The 25211-nt window shown below is 37.5% G+C and overlaps 1 protein-coding gene across 7 annotated transcripts in view; it reads left to right on the top strand.

The window, feature by feature from the left end:
- Positions 1–25211, top strand: part of CLASP2 (cytoplasmic linker associated protein 2) — a 153267-nt gene that overhangs the window by 57339 nt on the left and 70717 nt on the right. For all 7 annotated transcript variants that reach the window (XM_009272405.2, XM_009272404.2, XM_009272406.2 and 4 more), the window contains exons 8-10: positions 1385–1531; positions 19015–19094; positions 25109–25201. In XM_009272405.2, coding sequence (XP_009270680.1) covers positions 1385–1531; positions 19015–19094; positions 25109–25201 — 320 coding nt within the window. The remainder of the gene's footprint in view (positions 1–1384; positions 1532–19014; positions 19095–25108; positions 25202–25211) is intronic.

Here is a 25211-nt window from a genome sequence, read left to right as displayed (position 1 = left end):
TCCAATGTTTGATGGTGCTGTAAATGCGGTTGGACAAAACCTTCCTTTACCCTTTTAATGAAAGCTGCCTTCCTTTGGGAGGCTATATTATTAAATATAGTTGACATTTCACTGGGAGCAAGTTCTGAATAAGCAAAGGGTAAATAGTCACCGTTCCAGAGATGACAAAGCTTTGCAATTAATTTTATTTTTTTTTTAGAAATGGCAGGTTTTACAGCAGGTAATATGCTAAATTGGTCTTCCATTACTGTAGTGCAGCTGTCTCTCAGCCTCGCCCATTTTATTTATTACAGGAACCATAGGCTGTTATGTTTTCCGTGCTCAAGCTTATAGATAAATTCTTCTTCCCTAAGTGGATTGAGAAACCGTTACGTTCTACTGTTGGAATATGTTGGGGTTTTTCTTTGAAGGCTGAATATTTTGTATGAGGCTATTTTATTTAGTCATTAGAGGTGAATTTCTTTCTTGATTAAAAATACACAAACCTGAAATTACAGGAAAGAGAAGTGCAAACCCCAGAGTATTGTCTGTCTGTCTAATTTTTTTAATGAAGGATTGGAATAGTGGCAAATACCATGTGTGGGAATGAATTTATTTGCATGGAGAATTTTCACCTTTTCCTCTGGCAGTGGCTCCCAGAAGATGATGTCACCTTGCAGCTCATTGGTTGTGCGGCACCTAGTGCGGGGAAGGGAGAGAAAGATGCCGGCACAAATCTCAGTGGTGGATCTAGGGTGTTTGCGAGCAGTTTTTGATAGAATCTTTGATTAGTATTGAGAATTTACTGCGTGTGGCCATGTGAGGTGCTGGGTCCGTCCTAGGGTGAGGGGATTGAAGAGCTATCAGAGGAATGAGGCGGCTGATCTGCAAGAGGATCTGTGATTGTAAGTTGAAAAAATCTGGGTGGAAGAGACAGGGAGTGCTGGTTAGACACATTGTGGGAGGATGTGTAGCAGAAAATGCATGCATGAGTAAAAGAAGAAAAGGGAGAAGCGTTTGTCTTTGGTAGACTGGAATGATAAAAATTATATAAAGGGCTTTCCTTTGGGGAAAATGTTCAGAAATGGGCAAAATTTTCAATCTCTGCAAAGATATTTTCCCTTTGTGGGAATGAATGTGTAGGATTCATTTTTATGTTCAGTTTTACAGTGGTTAATTATGAAGGCAAAATAATATTTTGTAAGAACTTAACATGTAGAAAATGCTGTTTATTTCTCATTGTCATTTTATTCCTAGGTCAGAGACAGAGGACAAAGTGATAAATACTTGGTTTTATTTATTCATTTTACAAAATTCTATGAAATGTGAAGCAGAATAGTTGATTAGGCAATAAATATACATCCATTCTAATAGTTGTATTTTTATTTAATGTATCCTTTTCTAGACAAAAGCTTTGATGATGAAGAGTCAGTGGATGGAAATAGGCCATCATCAGCTGCTTCAGCCTTCAAGGTTCCAGCACCTAAAAAGCCAGGAAATCCTTCAAACAGTGCAAGAAAGCCAGGATCAGCTGGTGGGCCTAAGGTTGGAGGTAACGTAAAGCTATTTAGATTCTAATCGGTGTTCCCAGAAACCTTGCCAGAGCAGGCACAAAACAGAGAACTTCGGAAGGTGATGTTTAATTCATGACTGCAGTATTTTTGCAGAGCTGAAAGCAGCAAAGGACCCTGTTTTACGTAATTATTCATATGTAAAGGTGTGTGCATGTCTGTTTTTGTGAATGTACATTTAGCTTATAAAGAAAGGCCTCTCATGTTATAAATAAAATTAACATCTGGAGATAGCAGTTGTGTTGGTAAAATGAATATATGGGTCCTTCTGATGGAATCCACACATTGCTTACTGTATATATAAATATACTGTGAAATTCTGTAGTAGGTCTGTGTAGATGAAATTTTTACTGTAGGTCTGCGCTGTTTCACATGGCTAGAAAGGACTAGCCATCAACCATATACCTCAACAGAGGTGTATATTACACCTGAATGACTTTTATTATTATTCCTTAAACTGTCAGAGTATTGTGAAATTGGTTGTGAAAGATAAAAAACGAGGGCCAAAACCCTTGCCAGGATTTTTTTGCATGGTAGACTTCAAAGCAGTATAATGGTGATGTTTACTAATTATAATCTTTGAGCAGGGAAATCCGCATTTTTTTAGGGCGGGGGTAATCTAACAAAAGCAACTGTTTACTGCTAAGGAAGTGACAGCTTTTTTGATGGTTTGTGTACACATTCAGAACAACATATAATTAAGTGGAAGTATACCATGCTTCAGGTGTGGCTTTTTTAGGAATAATTGATTCTTTCAGTAAGGGATTTTCGTAAGAGTAAGTAATTTTTTCATGTTCCTAATCATATAACATTCCCTTATGTGAACTGCAAAGCAAAGATAAAATTTGACAGAAGATACACATGCCAGACAAGCTGCCTTAAGTATTTTCATGTTAATAAGATATAGCTATATGTTTTGACTTTTTATTGTTTTTCTAATGTGATCTTCAGAATTCCTAATAAATTGAAAAGATTCCTATAGGGCGGGATCAACACTGCCAGCGTATAACTCAAAATTGATAGCAGTATGAATCAGAAAGTACCACCTAAAAGACTTCCTAAAGGAAGTTATCTCTTGACATTGACTCTTAGTATTTATTATTATTACACAAATAAGTAATAATACTATTATCTCCTTTATCCTGAAGCATGGTGGTTTTTGCATGCAAGACTAACATATATAGTACCAGAACTGAATGCTCAGGATTCCTGTTTCTTTCAGTATGTGCTGCTTTTAATAATATTTTATTAAATATAGATTTTTTTTTAATGTAAAATCATTTTTACGTGTAGACTTTCACTTTACGTGCTCTGCAGTAAAAACACGGAGATAGGAGAGCAGGGGAAGGGAAATCAGAACAGAATAACTGCTCGACTGATTTTTTTTTTTTCAGTTTATCTAAAAATTCAGGAGTGAAGGAGATTAGAAAAACCCAAAAATGATTACATTGCTTTTCCTCCTTTTCCTATATTGCCAAACTTCAAAAAATTGAAATGAAATAATACATGGAATAAGGATGAAATCTAAGCATGCCAAAACCAGAGAACTTTGGTCATTCCTTGCTTTATACTGTCTCCTTTCAACTCTGGAAAACACTGAGGAGTGTTCACATGTGCACCTGTTTGCCCTCTTTTTTTTTTTAGTCTGTCAGTATGTCTGTAGTCAGAATTTTGAAAGTTTAGGATTAAATGTTTGGCTGGCCTTTATAATGTTGACTAAATTGTTCTTTGAATGCTTGTCTGTATGTGCATCTATGGCGTGGTTGTGCAGACTGCTCAGGTGCTAGACCATGGAGAATTTTTGCCTTAATATTTTATAGGAAAGATGTTACGCCTTGTATTCTTCACCAAATAGCGAGAAAGTGGAAATTTGTCTTCCAGTCTTCAGTTGTTCTTGACTACCTCTAGTTTTTTCTCTTGCTGTCTACCTGGGAGAAACTTTTACAGGTCTATTAATCTGCTTGTGCACAGATTTCTTTCATTACATATAACTATATGCTTCCTAGTTTAAGTCGTCTTTGGTGGTGTCCCGTGTACCACCCCCTCCCCACCCCCCCCGTCAAGTTTTCCTTGAGTTAGCCCTCAATCTTTTCCTTTTAGCATTTTCCATATGTTACCATTGATCAGCAAGGCTATTATCGCTGTTTTTATTTCTACCAGCTAGTCTTCGTTTTACTCCTGCTGCTCATTATTTGTATCTTTCAATGTTTTTCTCCATCTCCATACTTTTTTTTGAGGTTACCAATGTTTAAATTAGTTCTCTCTGGTAACAAGCTTGCTAGCAGATAGAAATGTTAAATGTCTGCACTGAGAGCCTTACCCTTCTGCATAGTATTTACAAATCCTGCATCTCCTAGGATAATAAAGAACATTAGTGTAGATACCAAATGTTTTTCTTAAACAAGTCAATCAAGTCATAGTCTCTTCCAGAAGTGAGGAGTTTCCCATAACATTATTTATATGAACAATGATACTAGGTCAGACGAGGTCTATATAGTCCACTGTTCCATCTGACAGTAGTTAAAAATGGCTACTAGAGAAATGTACGTGAACAGGGCAAGTGTCTAGAAGCATATGGTCATTACAGGACAAAATGCTGGATTTAGAGAGCTTTATTCCGCAGAGAACCATGGTCTTTGAAGCGTCCAGTTAGGGCATCCTATTCTGCTTATCTTGAGACTTCATGGATCTTTATAGCTAGAAACAAACCTCGATGCTCTTTCACATCCACTTTCTGTAGGGTCTTCTTTGCAGGTGCCTAAAGGACACCTGAGATTTTTCTCCAGCCTCAAAATTGCCATCTTTATGGAGCAAATCTGTGGTTCCTGAAGTTGTCTGCTCTTGCTGATTTATTAAGGCTCTGCCATATCTTGCAGTCCCAAATCCTTCTGCTCACCACTCCATTCCAAGCCTGTATTCAGTGGGAATGTCATTTCTCACCTTGCCCTCAAAAACACTGGCTACAGGTATTTCAAGCTCATAACTGCTCACCTCACGGTTCTGCCACCTGTTGGTCCTGCTTGCCTAAGTTTTCTCTGACTCTTTCATATATACATGTATACATACTAAGTTGCAGTTCAGCCTTGGAGGAAGAAGTAGCAGCAGCTCCATTAACTGTGTTGCTTTTTCTTTCCTTTTCACAAAAATCTCCAGTCAGGTCAGTGACCCGCAGCTGAAGCAGTCCTTCGCTGCAGTTTTTTCTCTTCAGGCTTCTGTGACCAAGCAGAACTACTAGTACAAGTAGAAATTGTGTTGAGCGTAGGCTGAGATTACTGCAAGTTCCACTCATTTAAACTGCCTTTCACATTCGAGAGGTCCTTTTCCTAGGATATTGCTTTAGAATGATGTCTTTTCCTATCAGCTGTAGATGACAATAAAGTAAGTACAGCTTTTTCCTGGTTCCAAAAGAGAGTGGAGACTATCCTGTCTTGAGGCTAAGAAAATTAAACCTCTCAGCCATGCTGCTCGCTTTGTTTTATGCCAATATCTGCTGAATTACACCTCAGATGCATGCATGCTTGGCTTTTCATTATATACTCCATGGAGATGTTTCTTACTGAAGAAATGGATAATTCCACCACTGACCAGATACTCTGTTCAAGTGAAAGGACCCATCCAATATGCAAAAAGAGATTTTTTTTTTTTTTTTCTCCACTGTGTTGGGCACTTCCCATTTAATGTAGGAAATGCACTTTGGTGGCATTGGAAATGCAAAATCATTGTCCAGGAAGGCAGGTGAAACAGCTATGTACATTAGCAATAGCAGTGTCCTACTCGGGCTGGAGTTCTCTCTCCTTGTGCTGGGAGTGACTGTGCAACATCTTTTCCTGTCGGCTGTAGGGATGGGAGAACTTGTAGAACTTTTGCATTTGCTGACAGGTGTGATTAAGTCTGTAGAAGACAGCTTGCCAGAAAGGTATCAGAGCAGGCAGCCTCAGCAGGGTACTGCCCTGGGAGTAAGAAATTCAGCAGTCTGTTTCTCGTCTGACTTCACTGCTGGGACGTGTTCAGACACTGACCTTCTTGCTTGTGATGAATGAGAAGTGATGGGTCTTCAACTTAATGGGGCAGTGCTTTGTTTGGCATATTTCTTATTGCATGGTCAATACACTTCCCCGAGTTAGTCCTTTGCCAGGAAGTGCACAGCTGATCTACCTACTTCTGACACACTTGCTTTCAGCTCTTCATTCAAGTGGCTGAGCCTCTGGAAATACCCCTTTGCTCTAAGGCCTTCTTACTGAGAATGTGCACCGTGTGTGTTCTGCCCTTCCAGAAATGGATACTCATAGGTTCTTTCTTGGCAGTATGGCAAGCAGCTTTTCAATTGTAAGGGACACCATAATTTACAGTAGAAAAAGACTTGTGTATGTTAGCCAAATGAGCTATATTCTTGTCCCTGCACTGTTCAAGATCTCTTACAGGGCTTTGGCAGGTTCTCTTGCAGATGTGAGCTCCCTGTTCCAAGTCTTCTAGGGAATTGTTCGCTTGTATACTATTCAGAAGCTTTATGTAGTCTAGATGTTAGTAGGAGACCTCAGTCTACCTCAAGAAGAAGACTGGCCTCCTTTCTTTTCCCAAAATGTCAGTTTAAGTCAGTAGTCTTTAAAATGGATTCAATGTAGGAATAGTGATACTTCAATAGAGCCATGTGGCATTTGGAAGAAAAGCTTGCTGATGAAACCCAATCATGACAAAAGTTGGTATTAACTTTCTGTTGTATGTTTTATGAGAAGCTCTCTAGGGCTGGAACATGGTTCTTAATGTTGTAATTTGAAACAAGGTGGACTTTCTACTTTTTGCAGTTGTCTTCAGTGGGAAGATACTGCATCACGTATTTTTACCTATGGTTCATTGGCTTTTTTTAAATCTATAGTGTATTGGCCTACTAGTGTTATGACATATTGCTTACTGTTTAATACTAATAAGGATGTTACACTTTTTGAAACAACCTATGTTGCTTTAGGAAGAATCATCCAGTGACAAAACAGCAAAGGCGATGTTATTAATTCAAATGTCAGAATTATTGTAACTGCTGTTTAAAACGATACTTTGGAGTAAGAATGTTGTTGATGCCAAGCGTGAAGAATATGAAGTGAAACCCCAAGGACATAGAGTTCTATTTTTTTCTGTTAAAAAAAAATGTGTGCATGCAAAAAGCTTTTTTTTTTTTTGGTGATGTTGCCTTCTTCTCTTAAACTGTTCAAAGGATCTGGTCCTCAATGAAGACTGCAACTGTGCCAGTTTGAGGTTTGATGCTGGCACCATTTGAAATAACCCTCAGTTTTATGATGGTCTTAAAGTTAAAAAAAGGCCTAAAGTTCGATGATTGCTCAAAAAACATTAAAAATATCTCCTTTTAGGTAGAAATCAAGTAACTGAAAAACTTGGGCGAACCAGGTGAACAGTTTTGGCAAACAAAGGCTGTGAGAACTATAATAACACCGTACGTGTTTTTCTTAACCACAGGAACACATTCTTAACTGTAGGAAGCTATTCCCAACTTTAGGAAATTTAAGTTTAGTTTGTGTATCTGTCTGTAGTGTGTTCTATCAGCATCATAATGCTTTTTTTTCTTTCTCAATAATAGCAATACAGCTCTTTGCTAAGAAGTATTAAAATGGTACTGATTTGCTTCTTTTGCCTCTCTTTCCTAGCAGAAGACATTTTGAAGTGTTTAGAGGCTTTAGTAGGAAACAGTTTAAATGCAAAGGCTCTGCATAAAACAAATGTGGTACTGAAAAATGCATACTTGCCTTCTGAAATCTTAGTCAGGTGAAGTTAACCTTATTAAAACTACATACTGTAGTTAAGAAACATTTTTATTGAAAGTGCTTCAATAATTGTGGAACTGTAAATACAAATTGTTAGTGAATGGACTTGAAACAGGGTAAACTCATGCTTGCTGTATCGATTGTCTTCAGACTCATGAAGACAGTTCTGTGTTTACTTGCACAAAAAAAGCTTCATAGTAATCAATGCCCAACGTGGCTTTTTTGTTGTGGGGTTTTTGTTTTTTGTTTTTTTTTTTTAACTTTTGAGTTCTGCAGAAAATAAGTTCAGGAGTCTTTCCTCTATTATTTGTTTAGCCCTCATTAAGTGATTTCCAAAGTGCTGTATTTGTCATGTAAAATAAATTAGGATTTTTTTTTTTTTCATTGTTCTATATTGGCCCTTTGTATGACATAAAACTGCTCTGAGATAATCTTGGTCAGCAAAGCATCCCTGACATTCTGTGGCACTTGCTTCCCTTTTTGGTTTCCAGGTTGTTGTGAAATTCAAGGATTTTTCTGCAAAATCCCAGCTGAAATCAGCCTTTTTGTCTTTCTGAGCAGCCTTTGAGATCAGCCTTTGGGTATCAGAGTCTGAAGCAGAGGATTTGTTACAGAATACCTGTTTGCTTCCTTGTCCCCACAGTGAATGTCAATTAACTTCTTTCCTGAGAGATCCTTGCCCGTGGAATTGCTGGGTTGCAATCCTGCAGTTGTGAACTGCTGCCATTTTAACCTAACCCAGAATTCAGGGAAGGTAGGAGGTCTTCCAACTTTCAAGGTTCTTCGAGAGTTGTTGGGTTTTGTTGTTGTTTTTTACTCCCCTGAACAGCACTTCAGGAGAGGGTTTCCTTGCACTTGATCAGTTGTCTGTTCTCCTTGGCCATTATAAATGCTAGTCCAGTCCCTGGGGTTTCCATTCCTCTAACAGATACTTTTCTTTGCAGCTAGCCTCAGCCGGTGGATTGGAAAATCAACCTTAATGAGGAATCTGAATGAAAGTAAATAAACATGATAAATTATAAATATATATATGTACACACACCTATACAGATACCTTTGGAGAATATATATATGTATTCATAATTACTGTTCATTAGTCTCTCTGTTTTCTGTGCCTCACCCAAGGACAGTTGGCAGATAGTTCATACACTTTATTTTGCACTAATTTCTAGAAGCTTCAGTTAGATTGTAGGATTTATGTTGGTATAAGCATGACACTGTATCTGATAGTCTTCTCTCAAAAGGCTCATAGCCTAGAAGGCAGCTTACAAACGGATAAAATAGGAAGAGAGTAACAATGGAGCAGAAATTAAGAGGTCTGGAGTTAAGAGCTCACCACACTGTAACCTTCTTTTGACATCTCTACCCTGTGTTGTAGTCCCAAATGTCCTACTAGCAATCATGGTAGTACCAGGCAATGATGAGAATAAGGAAGACAACGTGCCCCTTGTTTAGTTTGCTAACATTGAATACTGACTTTTTTCCAAGCAGTAAGAAGGGGAAGCAGTTTGTTTATGTTTTCATATCAGTGAATCCAGAAGGAAGGAGAGGAAGGAGGGAGGAGGAAGCTGGGCTGAAATCAGCTGACTCTACCACTTTGAGTCCTTATGGACTGTGGCTGTGTTACAGAGTAAGCAAAGACAACCACTCCAAAACATTCCTGCATTGCTGCTTTGCAAAGTAGCAGGTGTGATTCCTCTTTGTAGGGCTGGGGGGAGGAGAAGAGTGGTAAAAAAAACATGTTTCATTTCTTTGGACAATTGTATATGCTCTCAAATAGAGAAGGAGGGAATGTAGAATCATAAGATGCAAATTATTTTTATAATTCGAGTAGAGTGTTTTCACCAAAGGTGTAAATATTACTTGCAACAAATAAATGTTCTTAAAAATATAAGAGAAAAACCAATACATTAAAATCAAATCACTTTGACCTTCTGTCTTGCACTAGTGAATTTTTAGAAGTAAAAGATAAAAATGTGTTGTCTAAAACATGTAAAAACTATAATTGTGTAGCTTGAGATGACAGGCAATGTTAGTTCTAATTGTTCTTAATACAGTATCTGTTTAAATTGTTGCAGAAAAGAATGCACAGTTGAAGAGAACTGACAACAGTAATGAAAATAGTGTTTTTCTGAAACTATTACACCACAGCAACTCCAAAAAATCACAGTATCCCAAACCAGTCTGTTTTGTGACACAAATTGTAGATGATACAAATGAACTGTTTGTGTTTCTGGTTGTTCTCAGTAATTTCTGTAATGTAAAATAATTAGTGCAATTTTCCCTATTCAGGTGTAAAACTAGGAACAAATTAAAGTAAAATGCAAATATTAGGTTATTAGAAAGCGATATTAAAAACTGAAAATAAGACTAATGCTGTCGTGCTCATAAAATTAGCATAACTTTAAAGCTCACCTGTTGAAACTGGATGAATGAGCCAGGGTCTCAAATGTATGTTCTTTTAAGTATTTGTGAAAAATGAGTGCCAATTCAGAAAAGAAATAACACGAGTGCTTTGAAAGATTACTGTGTGAGCCTGAATGTTGTGCATGAGGTGAAAGGTGACTGTATGAGCTTCCAGTTGAGTAGAAACAGACATTAATCAATGGTGAGATAAGCCTAAAAGAAATCAGGTATCTGTATTCTTGCTGCTCATGGAACTGCCTGTTTTTCTCCACGCCCAGGGTTTGGTCTTATCTAATGTATGCTGTCCAAACCTCATACGAAGTAAAACACTACTAATTTCTTTCTTGTATAGTTGTCATATTCTCTGCATGCTTCACAAATGCTTGTGAATTGAATTGATTTCCATAGCATGACTGTGAAAATAAGAGGTAGTATTATTAATCTTTTATACCTGTGAAACTGAGGCTAAAGTTGTTGAAACTGTGCATTCAGTATTAGGAATCAGCTTCAAATGCTACTGACTAAATTTCTCAGAGAATGTAATTTTCAATACACAATTCCAAAGGAATTTTCATGCTCAAGAGCAGCTCCAGACTTTAAGGTATGCATGCTGGTGCAGTGATGTTCAGTCTCTTCAGTCCACGTAAGAATTATTTTGTGCTTCCTCTTAGTACACAAGTCCTGTATTTGCTCCTGACTAATGTGGCACACCACAAGGATTGAGATGTGCTATCCTAATAGTTAATCACCTTCCACCACCTTCTTCCTCGTAAGCATAGCTCACTCCTAATTTCTCCTTGTCCTTCCTGCTCCTATTCTTTCCGGTGAGTAATTGTATGGAGAGATCTGCTTAGCATCTCAGTCCTCAGAGACAGCACACTCACTTGCTGGGTGGAAACTTCTGTTCATGTGCAGTGTTTCTGGCATGTAGGAGGAATGTTTTAATGAACCAGGCATGATACAGGTGGGATCTCCGGGGAAGTTCTCTAACCATGTTCGCCAAGTTTCTAACGTAGGCAGATAAAGTAAGGAATAGAAGGTATTATGAAGGTATTTGAAGGTATTTTGCTATTTTGTTCAGTTTGTGCAGCTGTTTCAGCTTGAATGACTTTCCGGGTGCCTCAGGGACAATGACTTTTGGCATTGGAGGAGGTGAGGTGGACAAGTCAGTTCACAATGGATGTCAGTCACTGGGGCTGAACATGACAGAATTCATCTGTCAGTTTCCTTAAAGTGGGCTTTCTAGCAAAGGCTTTTCTATTCTGCTAAGTCACTTGGTTATAACTTGAATTGTCTTCTAAGCTGGTTTAAAACAACGTGAAGGCTTTGTCAGTTAAGGTTCTGCAAAAAAAAAAAAGGGCTTATTTGGGTTTAGTGTTGTATCTGATGATTTAAAAATATATTTTATTTCTGAATTTTATTTCAAAAAACTCTGGTGACTTGTGTTGGAACAACTGAATAGTTTACTGATCCTAGTTGTCTGCCCAGTGACTTTGTCAAAGGCAGTTCAGTTTAAGTCAAAGGCATTTTAGCTTAAGTTAATAAATCATGAACTGCAATGGCCTAAGAGACTGGTACATGTTCCTTCTGCTGTTCCGCTCCTCCCTCCTCTCTCCCCTCTATGCAGGTAATAACTGCCGTCAGACAGATGTGTTGGGCAACCCAGTAAGGTAATCTCCCAATGGTTTCCTATGTTTTATTTGTGAGGTTTCTCTGGTAGGCAAGGCGTGTGTTTGCAAAAGCACTAGGAATACAGACAAGTTTATAATAGCAGAGAGGTTTCTGAGGATGGCGAGTTATTTGTTTCCAGATGCAATTGTGTTTGGTTTTTTTTCCCCTCAGAAAACAGACACAAGGCAGCTGGATTTCTGCTGATTAAAATTTTTGTATAAACTAAGATCCCTACAGCTTTTCGTGGTTTGGTCTTCCCGTAAGTTTTATTGGTAGAGCTGTGGCAGTTAGCAGCGTGATCTGCTTCTTAACTTGTATAGCAAAGCCAGTAAGTGATGCTAACAGTTACACCAGGAGAATTATGCATTGGCTGATACAATTTATGCTGTGAGTGGAACTTGGTACAAGTTATTACACTAACATAATTTTATTTAAATTAGTCTAATTGTATCTATCCTAGAGGATTTACCAGTGTAACTATGTCCAAGTAAATCTGCCTTGTTTGCAAAAAAATCCACCTTGTCTAATGTTGATCAAAGTGTTTTTTATTAGAGCAAGTGCTATTTCTTTGTTGCTCTCAGATGTTTTCCTAACTTAAGCAGGCAAGCTGAAGGTATCTATACTCAGTGACTCTTAGTCACCTGATGAAACAACACCTTCGTGCTTTATCCAGATATTTGAGAATGAAGAATAGTTCTTTGCTTGTCTTATAGGAGTTTTTTTATTCAAGTTTTTCGATTAAAATCCAAAGATCAGTCTTTCAAACATGGAAATAAGAACATTTAGAACATTGACAGAATTGAGGTAAGACCACCAGTTTCCTGTATTCTGCTAATGTGTCAAGGTGTGTGTATACAGTATATCAAATTGCTTTAGATGACCCAATAATTTAAAACATGAAGGGAATTTTCAGAGATGCTCAATCTTCAGCTATGTTTTCCAAACATTTGGTTCATGTTTTCCAGAAGCAGAATTGTGAAAAGTGCATAAGAAAATGTTATTCTGGAATGTTTTATTAACTACAGCAGTAATCTTATGATACCTGGAAAGATAAAGAGATTCCTTACTGAGCCACTCAAATTCAGTCCATACACAGGGCTTTATCAGAATCATCATCTCAAAATTCACCTTTCCTATCTCAGAGGTGGTAATTCAGATCATGAAGCACTGGTAACTTCCTCCCCTCCCAACAGATACCGTTTTAAGAGCAAGCTGTCAGTTTTATCAAATAGTAATAAGGGCTAATCTAAGGATAAATAAATAGATTTTGCAAAGACTCTCCGAGAGCTACAGAAGATTCAGGAAAAATCCTAGTTTCGGAGACTTAACAAACAGCAGAAGGTATATTCAAAGAAAGAATTAAATATGACCTTTGCAACATCTGTCCACTAGGACTGGGAACAGAATTTCTGTTTGAATTTGTGCACGATCTCTGTCCATTGCAAGTACTGTGCTAAAGAACTCTGTTCACAAACAATTAGATTTTGTCTTTGTCATTGATAGGGATTCCAAAAATTGGTTGCTGTAATCTATTAATTTATTTGTAGCTTGTGTGGGTACATTTGCCCCTTTTTTTTTGGTATCAACACTTTCTTTAGATTCCATCCCCCCCTTGCATTTAGTGAGATAGGCTGTCCATTCCACTAGGTTGCCTTTGCACTTGTCCTTGCTTGAGTTCATTTTGTTTGAGTATTGCTGTACTCCCTTCAGCCTATACTTAGGCTTTCAGCAGCCATACTGTTTAAGCTGCCTGGAGTAATTTCCTTCCCTATCTCCACTAACTCATTCGTATCCCAAGTCATCCATTGGATTGTGCTAGCACAGTGTTTATATAGCCCCGCAGTGAAGCAGGCCAGGGAACTTGCCTCATTGAAACCATTCTTCTTGGCCAGTTTATTTTATTCTCAGCTTAGCCACTCCCCGTTGTGATTTACTGTTCAGCTGTACTAGTGCTAGAATGGGGGAGGTCAGTAGGAGTTGAGTGGTAGTTGCTGGTCAACCTATTATACAAAAAGCTGAGTAAGTACTTGAGCTTATCCTGTCCACTTCTCCTATGCTGAGCTAAAGCTGCTGTCAGTTCCTAATTTACAGCTGATTGTTTATTATCCTGCAAAACCAAAAGGGTAAAAAGGGTAAAATTTTTTTTTTTTTTTTTTTTTTTTTTAATCCGGAATGATCTGCATCTTTTACTTCTGCTTCAGTGTCTGGTAGGTAAGAAGCGAAGCTTTTGAATTAGTTGAGATGTGGGTATAGCTTTAGGGTTAGGTTTTTTTGTTTCTTTCAAAAAAAAAAAAAATTGTAATCCACAACATCTTACTCTAGATGTGTTTCTCAGTAAGATACTGTTACTGCGTGCAGTTAGAGAATTCTGGGGGATAAAAGACATTTGTATAACAGTATTCTTTTCAAAGTTTACTAACACTTAATTTGTGATGTGCATTGTATCAGAAAATAGTTACGAATTTTTTATAGGGAAGTGTGTTGAGAAAAGCATTTAAGAACAAAAAATGAAACTAAGTTTTAGAGTTTGTGTTACTCCTAAGTTTCTGTACCGGTTTTGAAATTCCCTTTTTTTCACAGGGAAATTTTTGTTTTGAAATTTTAGTCAAAAGACCCACAGAAGTAGAAAAAGCTGAATCAGACTAGTAAAGAGTGGCTACCAAATACAAGTTGAGCAATTTTTTATTTTTAGACCAGTGCTTGTATGCTTTATTAAACAGTTAAGCATCATTGATTAAACAGTTCTTTGTTTCAAAACAAACATACCAGTCCAGTATCACACTCATGGTATCTTTCTTCTCCCATATAGTGTTGCCCTGTTGTTTTGTCATCCCATCATGCACAGCTTTGTAGATACTAGTGGGGAGATCATCAAGGTGGTAGAGCAAGTGAGCAGTCCAAAGCTGTTGTGGTATGATGGAAAGATTTCAGATGTTTCATTCAGAAGAGGGGGAAGAATTCAACCGCAGGAATTAATTCCTGGGTGAGAAAACTGATTCTGCAAAAGACTGGGTAATTTCTTCGCTTGCATACAGTACCCTTGCTGGTGTTGAGCTATTCACAATGCTGAACTCAAAGCCTTGTGACTGGAAAAAACTTTCTTCAAAAAAAGGACGCCTAGGGTCTCACAAAATGTTAGAAATTGTTAAATTTAACTTACGAATGTCACTTCTCTTAGTAGTCTGCAGGAAGTAAGGTGTTTGTTTCCTTTGTCTCCATCCACAGACTCATTGAACTTAAGTTTTTTAAAAAAAACAACAAAACGAAAAACAACCAAACAAAACCACAACCCCACCATAAAACTCAGAGGTGCTTCAGCTGCTGTAATTTACTTCCATATCAAGTCTGCTTGTTACGTTTGGTAGATTCTCGCCAGCTTCCTGAAGTGTAACATAGACTTGAAGGTGTCTCTGTGAGTCTGTCTAAGCAGGGTGCTTGAAGGACAAGAATAAGTAAAGGTTATGAATAAAAACTAACAAATAATGTAGATAAATGTCTTGTATGGATTATTCTCCCTCTCTTTCGGGTGCATTTCTCTTCTGGGTCTCAGCTGAGAGAGGCCCAGTTGGATTCAGTGGTCTGAGTCCAAAGGTAGGGTAATGTAAATTGCACTCATTGAGGAAAAAGCCAGTTGATTAGGCTCTGGATTTTAGTTGTCTGCTGAGCGCTTAAAGACGTTAAATGCAGTGGGGTTACAGCCCTTTAGAATTGTTTATAGTGTCCTTGCCATTAGGAATGCAGTAGTTGAACTTGTCTGTATGTGGTCAAAGGATTGTGTGTTCTATGGGTAAGGTTAAGAACATGCATTATTCAGTGGAAGGCATTAACACTCGGGAGATACTTCTAAGAAATTTATAATCACAGCTTGGTCTGAGAAGGTAAGCAACAACACAGCTTATCAAAATATGTGTGCTCTGTCAGATATGTCAATTTTCAGTCTGTAGGCAGTACTGAAATGAGAATTTTGTAAAGCTCTTCTGTGGCTTTTGTGGAGGAGAGTCAAGCCTTACAAAAGCATGAGAAGTTCTTTGAAGGCATCTGCATGTATGTGACTTATGTATCTTGTTAGCATAGTAAAAGACTTCTGAATTGGGAAACAGTGCGTTGAGTTCTGTCATTTTTTGGTTAGTCTCCACAGAAACATTGACTTAGTAAACAGAATTGGTAAACACACGTACAAAGAGATTGGGAAGGGAACGGAAAGGCTGAACAATATTTTTCCTCCTTGTGCAGTATAGACTTTTGACTTGTATACAATACAAAGAGAAGACAGTTACTTCACACTTTATTTTGGTATGCATATGTGATCATGCAGTTGAGGAGGAGAAAGATTCGTGAACTAGAAGTGAATGTGCTTTTAGAGACAACTTTAAAAAAAACTGTCACCTGCCAAAAGAAACACATAACCTTTTTTTATTACCAGGCAAAGAGGCAATAAAACAATTTTCTGGGAGTATTAATTTCAAAGAAAAGTGGTCTGTAGAAGTGGACTAGTTGTTGAGACTGGGGAAGGTGGGAAATGCTGTGTGCCTGGACTATGTCAAATGGATTTTAAATAGTAGTCTGTCCTTCCTCTTTTTCTCTTTAAAGTAATAAATTTATATTCCTTAGATAAAAGATTTTCTCTTATTCCTCAGGATGCGTTATTGGATGATGTTAAGGTGCTAGAAAATCTGTCATGTAGTCAATGCTCTTTTCTGATTTTAAAAGTGATACTTTAAGGCAGGCTAAAGATGACAACATCTATTTATTTAGCAAAGGCAACTTCATCCCCTTTTAACCTTTACTTTATAATGTACTGGAGTGCACTATGAATGCTTAAAATCCAAACTTTTTCAATGTTTTTATGTTCATGACCTGTGTATCAATTTTTAATGTTTGATTTCTGTAAGTTTATTCCCTTGGCAGAAAATTGGTAAGTAATGGATGGGAAAGCAAAGTACTTTTTTCCCTGCTTTAACGGTGGTGTTTGGGTATTTATGTAACTGAATAATAACACAAGACTTGTATAAACTGTTAATTGCAGGGAGGTTTTTTTTGCCTCTAGTGTCACGGGGTCACTGTGGTCTTAATATTTTATCAGGTTGCAAAGAAACGTGTAGGAGCTTTGTAGGGGCTTACTGTGTTGTGACTAACACAATGGGTTAGCTTTGATTAAAACAATTTTGATAAGAACAGAAACCTTTTATGAACTATTTATATTTTAAACATTGTAAGAGGGAAGTTCTTTGACCATATGAAAACTATGTTTTAACCTTTAAAAATTAGTTTTTTCTGGTAACCTTTTGGCTACTTAAGATTTCTTTTCCATTACTTTTCCTGAGTACATACTGCATATTGATTGTGATTATTTTGGTACTATGAGACTTTCTTAAATGTTGAAGTATTTCGGGAGGGACAAATGAGGTTATGAATTGAGCATCCAGGTGGCTGTTTGTACCACCTAGTTTAGCATGGTGCCTCTGTGCCAAATTCTTTCTTTTCAAGGTTTCTTTCTGCGAAATTCTGCTCTGACCAAGGCATCCTCCCTTTTAGGAGCTGTACAAGTTTGTGTGGCAGAAGGGTGTGTTCTGGGTGTAAACGGGATCTTTCCCTCTTCCTTTTCTTAGCCAGTCAGGTACTCATTCTCTTTGTGGAAGGACTTGTTCCCTCTACTGACTGGAGGGAGAGGAAATAGGCGATTATAATTTATTCTTTCCCTTCTGGCTGCCATTGGCACTTATGACAGATGGTGTTGGAGATACATATGTAGAAGTGTGTTATGTACAGCATCTCTTTACAACATCCTTGAGCCTAGGCTGTTAAAATTTGTTGGATGTTCCTATATCATACTGCAAGCACCATGTCCAAATTTTGCTAGATATCACTTCAGTGTTTTTACACTAAGCAGCCACAAAGGCACGAGAGAGATCTTGTTCTGCATAGAGGAGTTGAGATCTAATAAGTTTGCCATCAAATTTGTAGTGGTATTGGACCCTCATGTTTCCAAACTGCACAAGTATACAAACACAGCAGACCCAATTCCCTGCACTATAAATAGGAGATCAGGGACTGTAAACCATGAAACATTTTTGAAGAGTGCAGCCACCAAGAGTTTCATTTCTCAAGAAGTCCTAGTTTTTTGTTTCAGTTGACCACTCAGCCTTAACTGCTTTTTCCTTATGTTTTTTATTTGTTCTGTAGTTAGTAAAATACATGTCTTCTCTGCCTGATGCCTCTGTTTCAGCTGGGCTCTACAAGTTAGGGAGGACATTCTGCCATCTATCCTGTTGGCCTCACTCTGAAAGAGTTGAGACAAGACCCTTGTTCCTGAGTGCTCATTTGCTGCAAGAGATGATTCCCCCCCCCCCGGAAGGAAATGTTCTACTGTACTGATTGTCTCCATGCAGTTAACCTGTCTTGTCATATTATCTGCCTGATTCAGTTACTGAAGATCCTTAAGGATTCTGCCAAGCTTCACCTTGTACTTGGAGTTTTAGGCTTGTAGTGCAGCCTGGATCTGATGACCTTGTGCTTTGATTTGATAGCAAACTTGAGTTCATTCCTTTAAAAAAAGGGCTTTCTTGGTAACCCTAGTATTTGCAAGAAAATGAAAACCCCAGATGCTGTTTTCAAATTATTTTCTTTTTTAGAGTTGCCTTAGTTTCTACCCAAGATTTTCATGAAATTTGGCAACCATATGCCAGTGTGAAATGCGCAGGTTACCTGTTAGTATTCTTCCCTGATCCTTTTGCTTGGGATTTGGGGCATCTTTGCCTGTTATGTGAGAATAGTTCCATTATTTACCTTGCACAGACGTAACTGCCCTACTACTTGCATAGCTGTCATGGAAACTTTTGGAGAGAAAACATTTTTGGTGTGATAGTTTTTTAGTAATGTGTCTGGAAGGTTCTTGGGAGCTTCCTCCAGGTGATATAATCCTGGAAGCCCCACTGTGGAACACCCATGGGGATGAGTGCTCTGAGAATGAGTCCGCCAGTCAGTGGAGTTCAGATTTTGCTCCAACACAACATTCCCTTCACCATGTCCTTGCTTTCTTTGTTGAAGTTTATGGAGCTTTGAGACTGAGAAATGCACTTCACGCTTCTTAGCTCCGCATGAGAATACTGGGAAGCACAAGGTAAATGAATCATGTAGGGCTACTATGCATTCCAGGGCTGATTGCTTGTGGCGTGTGTGTTAAGGTGAAAATTCATCCAGAGGAATTCCATTTAATGACAAATAACTCTTGCTTGATTTGAAATTCTATGCTTTATTTGGGAACATTTGTATTATCAGGATGCAGGTCTCAGAACTCTATGCAAACAGCTACTAGAGGATTGTTGCACTAAACATGTTTCCAATTAAACACAAAAATAAAAATAATAAAATGAAACCATAACTTTGTCAAATTGGAAACTGCTCAGAATTGTTGAAGAAAAAGAAGTTTAACGTTTGTATTATTCGTGGTGATATCAGAGTTCAAGGTCTTGCAATTTTACATGTGATGAATGTTCAGGATTTTTTTGTAAGTTATATTGAATGTTTGAAAATAGGTATTGTGAAAGATGCTTATGTCAGTTTGAAAACTTTGATGTACATTACATACTATTTAACAGTATTTTACATTTATGTAGGTTCCTCTAAAGAAGGAGGAGCTGGAGCTGTGGATGAGGATGATTTTATTAAGGCATTTACAGATGTTCCTACTGTACAGGTAAGATGCTGTGTATACTCATGTTTGTTTTCAGAAATACGATATTTGCAATACTGTGTGTTAGCCTACTTTTAAAACTCTTTAAATTTACAGTCTCCTAAGCAAGTGTTCATTATTTTTCCTTCTTTCTGAATTTACAATCTCCATGGAAAGCTCTTTACTTTTTCCAGTTATTTACAAAAAACTTACCTTTTCTTTACTGTCCTACTAATTATTATCACATTGTGTTTCAGCTAAAATCCATTATTGCTTTTCTTATTCTTTTCCAGGGAGCTACTGAAAATAATTGTATGTTTTAATTTTAATGAGAAAAAGATTTCCATAACGTTTGGAAAATTTAGGACTGCAATTTCCTGGGATAATCCAAGTACTAATAATACAGGCAAATAACTTAAAAAACCAAGAATTGTATTTTCAAATGTGTCTGAATTGTAACGATGCATCTGACATACACGTTCTCATCTCTAGCAATACTTGGAAAAAATCTAGTGCCTTATTTGAATACTAACGAACCTGTTGGATTCTGAGTTCTTAGTTGAAAGATCAGATTTTGATTTCTGTTCTTCAAATGTGGGAATCGCACATACTTGGCACTTGAGTCATTTAACATGCTTGTATCTTCCTAGACCTATTTTGAGTAAGTTTTCCTTGAGCAGCTGAGGTGTGGAAGGCAACGAAAAAACTCAGTTCCCAAACACCAGAAGGATTTTGTATGACTCCCTTTTCTTGATATGTACTTTTGTTCTATTTCTGTTTTCCAGGATGATAGTGTAGTTATTTGTCAGATCTCCTTCTGTAGGCAGAAATACTGTCTGCTTTTATGAAGGAACACTTTATCTCCATGGTTCCTGTCACACTGAGGAAATCTTTGTCTTGCACTCTTAAGAGCTTTATGTTTCTCTGCCTCTCCAAAGTGTGCTAAGTATTCTTTAGAGGGCAAAAACATGGAACTCTTAATATTATTTATCCCCATTATGTTCAACAGAGCCATATTCCACAGCACAGAAAATGTGCTGCCTGTAGTTCGATGCCTTAATATTTGCAGTCTCAAGCAGAGTTCTCTAATCACTCAAGCTGGTTAATAACATTGGAAGAACAAAAGTGGGGCACACACACATACACATGTGTGCGTATGTCATTGAGTGCATGTGATTTTCTGTCTGACTGCTGGATGACCTAGGAAGGTAGGTCATTCCTAAACTGCAAGAGGTGGAGGAGAAAGACCCGCTTGTCTTTACTAATCTCATCCGAGTTGAGGTGAGGATGCAGGGGAGAAATGTCTAACTGACTTCAAAATAACCTATTTGTTTCATGGATGAGAATGTAAGAAAGACTTGCTGACCAGGCAAAAAAAAAAAAGGGGGGGTTGGTTTTTTTTTTGTATCCTTAGGAATACTGACTTCCTGCTGTCCAACTTCATGCTTCTGGTTGTGGACAATCTCTGATCTTTCCAAAAAAAAGGCAGATCCTGTGTTCTGAGACCATGCTAATAACTAAGGAAGAGAGAATTTTCTGTGCTAGATCCTGTGAAGAAAGAATGTTTATGACCTGTAATTTGCCAGGTTATTCTAAAAGCAAAGGAAACTTGTTAGAATGGGGAGAGGGAGTTGTTTGTACGTTATTGGGCTCATTCCTCTGTCTTTCTGTTTTCATGACATTTGTGGGTTTTAGTAGTGGCTTCAGTGAAAGTAAGGAAGGGAACTATATTATGGAAAAACGGATCCAATTCTGAATCAAGATTAAGTGCATCTGGATTAATCAAGTAAATTTGAGGTTACTTATGGTGTATGTATGTTTAACTCATTCTTAAAAGCCTCCAATGGTGGATCTGCCTTTCCAGTAACCTGTTTCGATGACTGCTCATCATTAATTTTTTTTAGGAATCTCATATTGTTTACTCATATCTAATTTGTAATCCCCATATTGGATATACTTTCCCTCTGTATAGTTATTACTCTTATTTGTGTCTGAGCTTTTAATTTTTCTGTCTTTGATGTTGCATTTAACTTTAAGGATGTGTGTGTGTTGCCATCTAATGTGCAGCAGTTTATGAAGAAGATGGGTGATTTTGAGATATGGTCTGATGGATCTGTGTGCCAAAAAGAGAAATACTGTGGTGAGAGGATTGTGCCTTCAAATTTAAGATTACAACCATAATGTTTTTAGAACTCTTGTTTATTTGCTTTTGCTTAAATTGAAGAAAATTCTGTGTTCAGGTTATTAGGAGTAACTCCCATTAATAGCTACAATTTGTTTCAAAACGAATTTAATTGTTGTTATAAAAGTCTGGTGTGGGAACTTATGAATAAAAAAATGTATTATTGCATTGACTGAACACAGAATTTCATCTTGGCCTTCTAAAAGCATAATTAATCAAGGGCAGGGAGAAAAGAAATTATTAAAATATGACCTTTTATTCCTCTGAAGCTCATATAGGTATGGACAACCTTGACAATTTGGGGTTTTTCAGTGGAATTACAGTTTTAATTTCATGACAAGATAAAATTATGCCATTTACTAAATTCATTATTACAATGCCAATTTAAATAGCAGAAATTGCATAGATCCAATTCTGTTTGTGCCAGGTAATTAAAGAAAAAATTAAATTCTTCGTCTAGGCATGCAAGTAGGGCAGACATAAACCTATCGTACATGTTGCTTTTGTGCTTGTGTATTGCTTAACATGTTTTAGTCCTATAGCAGTACCTACAGCACATGGTCTCTGATAACACATAGCTGACAACAAGAAATGTCCCATTTTTGAGGATCTACTCAATGAGACAGCTTACAAAAGGTATTTGTACCTTGACCAGAACCTCAGATGAAGTTTTGAGCGTGCACTAGACAGAACTCAGTTATCTGCCACCAAAAGGCATGATCCTGCTTCCCTTGTTGTTGCACTTCACTTCTTTGTGATAAGTTGGCATAGGCTGCTGAGTTGGCAGAGAAATTTTTCCCTTTCCTCTTGTAGGGCTAGCTTTTTATCTGTTAAAACCCTGAATTGGGAAGGAGACAGGGCAAGGTGGGTGATGGTGAAGGGGGAGTCTGAGGAGGTTGAATGGTGTCACCAATTCTGATGGCATTAGGGTCACCGTAATGTGAAATTACATCTTTAGTTAACCAGTGGCTACTCCCTTCCACTTTTAAAAGGAAAATAAGAATTTTCTTTGATAATGGAAATTTAATTTGATAAAGATGCTTACTTAGACAAACATAATATTTATTCTTAATAGTATGGTACCTATAGAATTAGTGTTAGACTAAAATAGTGTGGTGTAACAAGTATTATACACTACCAGTATACACAAGTATATTAAAACAGTGATACAAAACTCATATTCCATTTTGTGGGCAGTGGAGTAGAAAGTCTGTTACGCTTGGACCCACTGTTTTCATTAAATCATTTACTCTTTTTAAATAAGTTATGCATCAGATGTTTATTGACTTCTAATGAGGAAGAAAACAGTAATCATGAGGAACAGCCTTTTATTTTTTATTGATGCAGTCATGTCCTCTGTATAGAACTGCAAAGCTGCTTCCACAGTGTACCCTGGAAAAGCTTACTGTACAGCTGTGGGGTAATAAAAATTTCAATTTTGTTGGTAAAGCATATTCAGAAATTGTTTTCTGCATGATAGTGAAGCTGGCCTGGGTGTACTAATTTGTCTGTTTCTGAAGTGATTCCTATCCTGTTTATCCTACAAACCAGATGTGCAGGTGTTTTAGGGCATGGATGTTTTCCACCTCGTCAGTATTCCAGCATGAAATGTAGAGGCCTCTATAACCATGTTCTGTTAAAGCATTGGAACAAAAGTAGATGTCAATAGAATCAAGGTCCCATGTCTACTGTAAGTTAAATTCATTTGATATGCTCAGGAAACTGGAAAACTAGACTGTATTTGGAATAACTTTTGTGGTAATTTCAAGTTGCCCAGGAAAATAAGGTATTTTGTAGAAAATATGCATTCAGCTTAACTGTAGAACAGAAAGATGTTCCTAAATCTTTTTACAATAAAAGAAAAGATGCATATATACATGCAGAACAGTGTGTTCAAGAGACCAGTGTCAAAGCTCTTCAATTAATGCAAAGCAAGATGTCCTAACCATTGGTCCTTGTTTCATGCTCTGTGCTCTTGCACATAAAAAGTTATGTCTTGGACTTAAATAGAGGGAACATCAGGTACTACTGTTTAGGTGCTACGTAAGCTATCATGCTGGCCTCCAGCTTTCACTCTAGAAGGGTATGAGTTTCCTTGAAGTCCTGAATCGTATCTACCAGCACCATGTGGATGTCTTGGATGTATCTCAGATGGCACCAGATGCCTGTGTATGGGCAACTCAGTTTAGCCCAATGTGTTTATGTAAACAAGTTTTGATCCAAAAAATTGGAAGTCTTTAGCTGAAAATCGGTTTTTGAAAAAATTCTGGCCAGATCAAGTTTCTGGTCAGTAATTTGCAGTCCTGAATCGTATCTACCAGCACCATGTGGATGTCTTGGATGTATCTCAGATGGCACCAGATGCCTGTGTATGGGCAACTCAGTTTAGCCCAATGTGTTTATGTAAACAAGTTTTGATCCAAAAAATTGGAAGTCTTTAGCTGAAAATCGGTTTTTGAAAAAATTCTGGCCAGATCAAGTTTCTGGTCAGTAATTTGCTTCATATCCTCTTCAACTTGTTCTCAATCGTGGGGGGGGGGGGGGGAGGAAGGCCTTTAAATTTTGCATGTTCAGTGGAAGCAGAAGAGAGTGGCCTGTCTTATGGCTTACTTAAATAGAGGGAACATCAGGTACTACTGTTTAGGTGCTACGTAAGCTATCATGCTGGCCTCCAGCTTTCACTCTAGAAGGGTATGAGTTTCCTTGAAGTCCTGAATCGTATCTACCAGCACCATGTGGATGTCTTGGATGTATCTCAGATGGCACCAGATGCCTGTGTATGGGCAACTCAGTTTAGCCCAATGTGTTTATGTAAACAAGTTTTGATCCAAAAAATTGGAAGTCTTTAGCTGAAAATCGGTTTTTGAAAAAATTCTGGCCAGATCAAGTTTCTGGTCAGTAATTTGCTTCATATCCTCTTCAACTTGTTCTCAATCGGGGGGAGGGGGGGAGGGGGAGGAAGGCCTTTAAATTTTGCATGTTCAGTGGAAGCAGAAGAGAGTGTCCTGTGGCTTATGTCTAGGAGAATAGAAAGGAAGTAATTTTATTTCTGATGTTAATAATATGTTTTCATGACTACTTTTTTTATTTTCTTTAGAAATCCACTGTTTTACGTGTACAGTGATTGATAAATGCATTAATTCATGTATTACCAAATAGTGACTGATGTATGATTAGATTTGTCAGGCTTCAATTTTGCTGGAGTTGCTGTGTAGATAATAGAGAACTCTGACTGGAGGCTGCTCCTTACATTTATTTACTGACTGCGTAAGTTAATAAATGATAGGCTTGTAGTAGTAATACATATAGAAGCTATTGAAGTTTTTAATTTATTTTTTCAGACAAATTTTTCATTTTAGTGTTGACTAGCAGCCCAGTTAGGCCCTCGTAGAGCCATGCACTCTTGTAATGCGGAAGAGAGTCCCTGCCCCAAAAGAGTTGCATTGGGTTAAAATCTGTTGGTTGAGTATCGTTGTAATAATGGGTATGAAAATGAAATTGAATTGCAGTAGCATTGCAACAGATTATCTAAAACCTCTGCTCGTATTGAATTATATTTTTTTTAAATGGAGTTAATGAAATTCTAGATATGATTAGATCATAACAAAGGTGAAAGGTGAAATCTTGAGGAAAATGTTGATTCTTCAGCTTTTCTTTTAATGAATATTCACTACTCAGTGATAGCCTCAACGATTTGCCTTAAAATGTCCATTTATACCTCTTATACAGTTCTCTGGAACTTTTGGGGCAAGATTTCAGAATTATAATTGTATTTTCAGTCTTCTCAAGCTATTTTCCTTCATTGGGTTACCTGGGATATTAACAGTATAAATTTTCTGTTTTTTTAATACTTCAGATCTATTCTAGTCGAGAACTTGAAGAAACGTTGAACAAAATCAGGGAAATTCTCTCAGATGATAAACATGACTGGGATCAACGAACTAATGCGGTAAACTTTT

Source organism: Aptenodytes forsteri, unplaced genomic scaffold, assembly GCF_000699145.1.
Source record: "Aptenodytes forsteri isolate BGI_AS27 unplaced genomic scaffold, ASM69914v1 Scaffold398, whole genome shotgun sequence".
Taxonomy (NCBI): Eukaryota; Metazoa; Chordata; class Aves; order Sphenisciformes; family Spheniscidae; genus Aptenodytes; species Aptenodytes forsteri.
The sequence above is the reverse complement of the archived record's forward strand: the minus strand, read 5'-3'. Positions and strand labels throughout refer to the sequence as shown.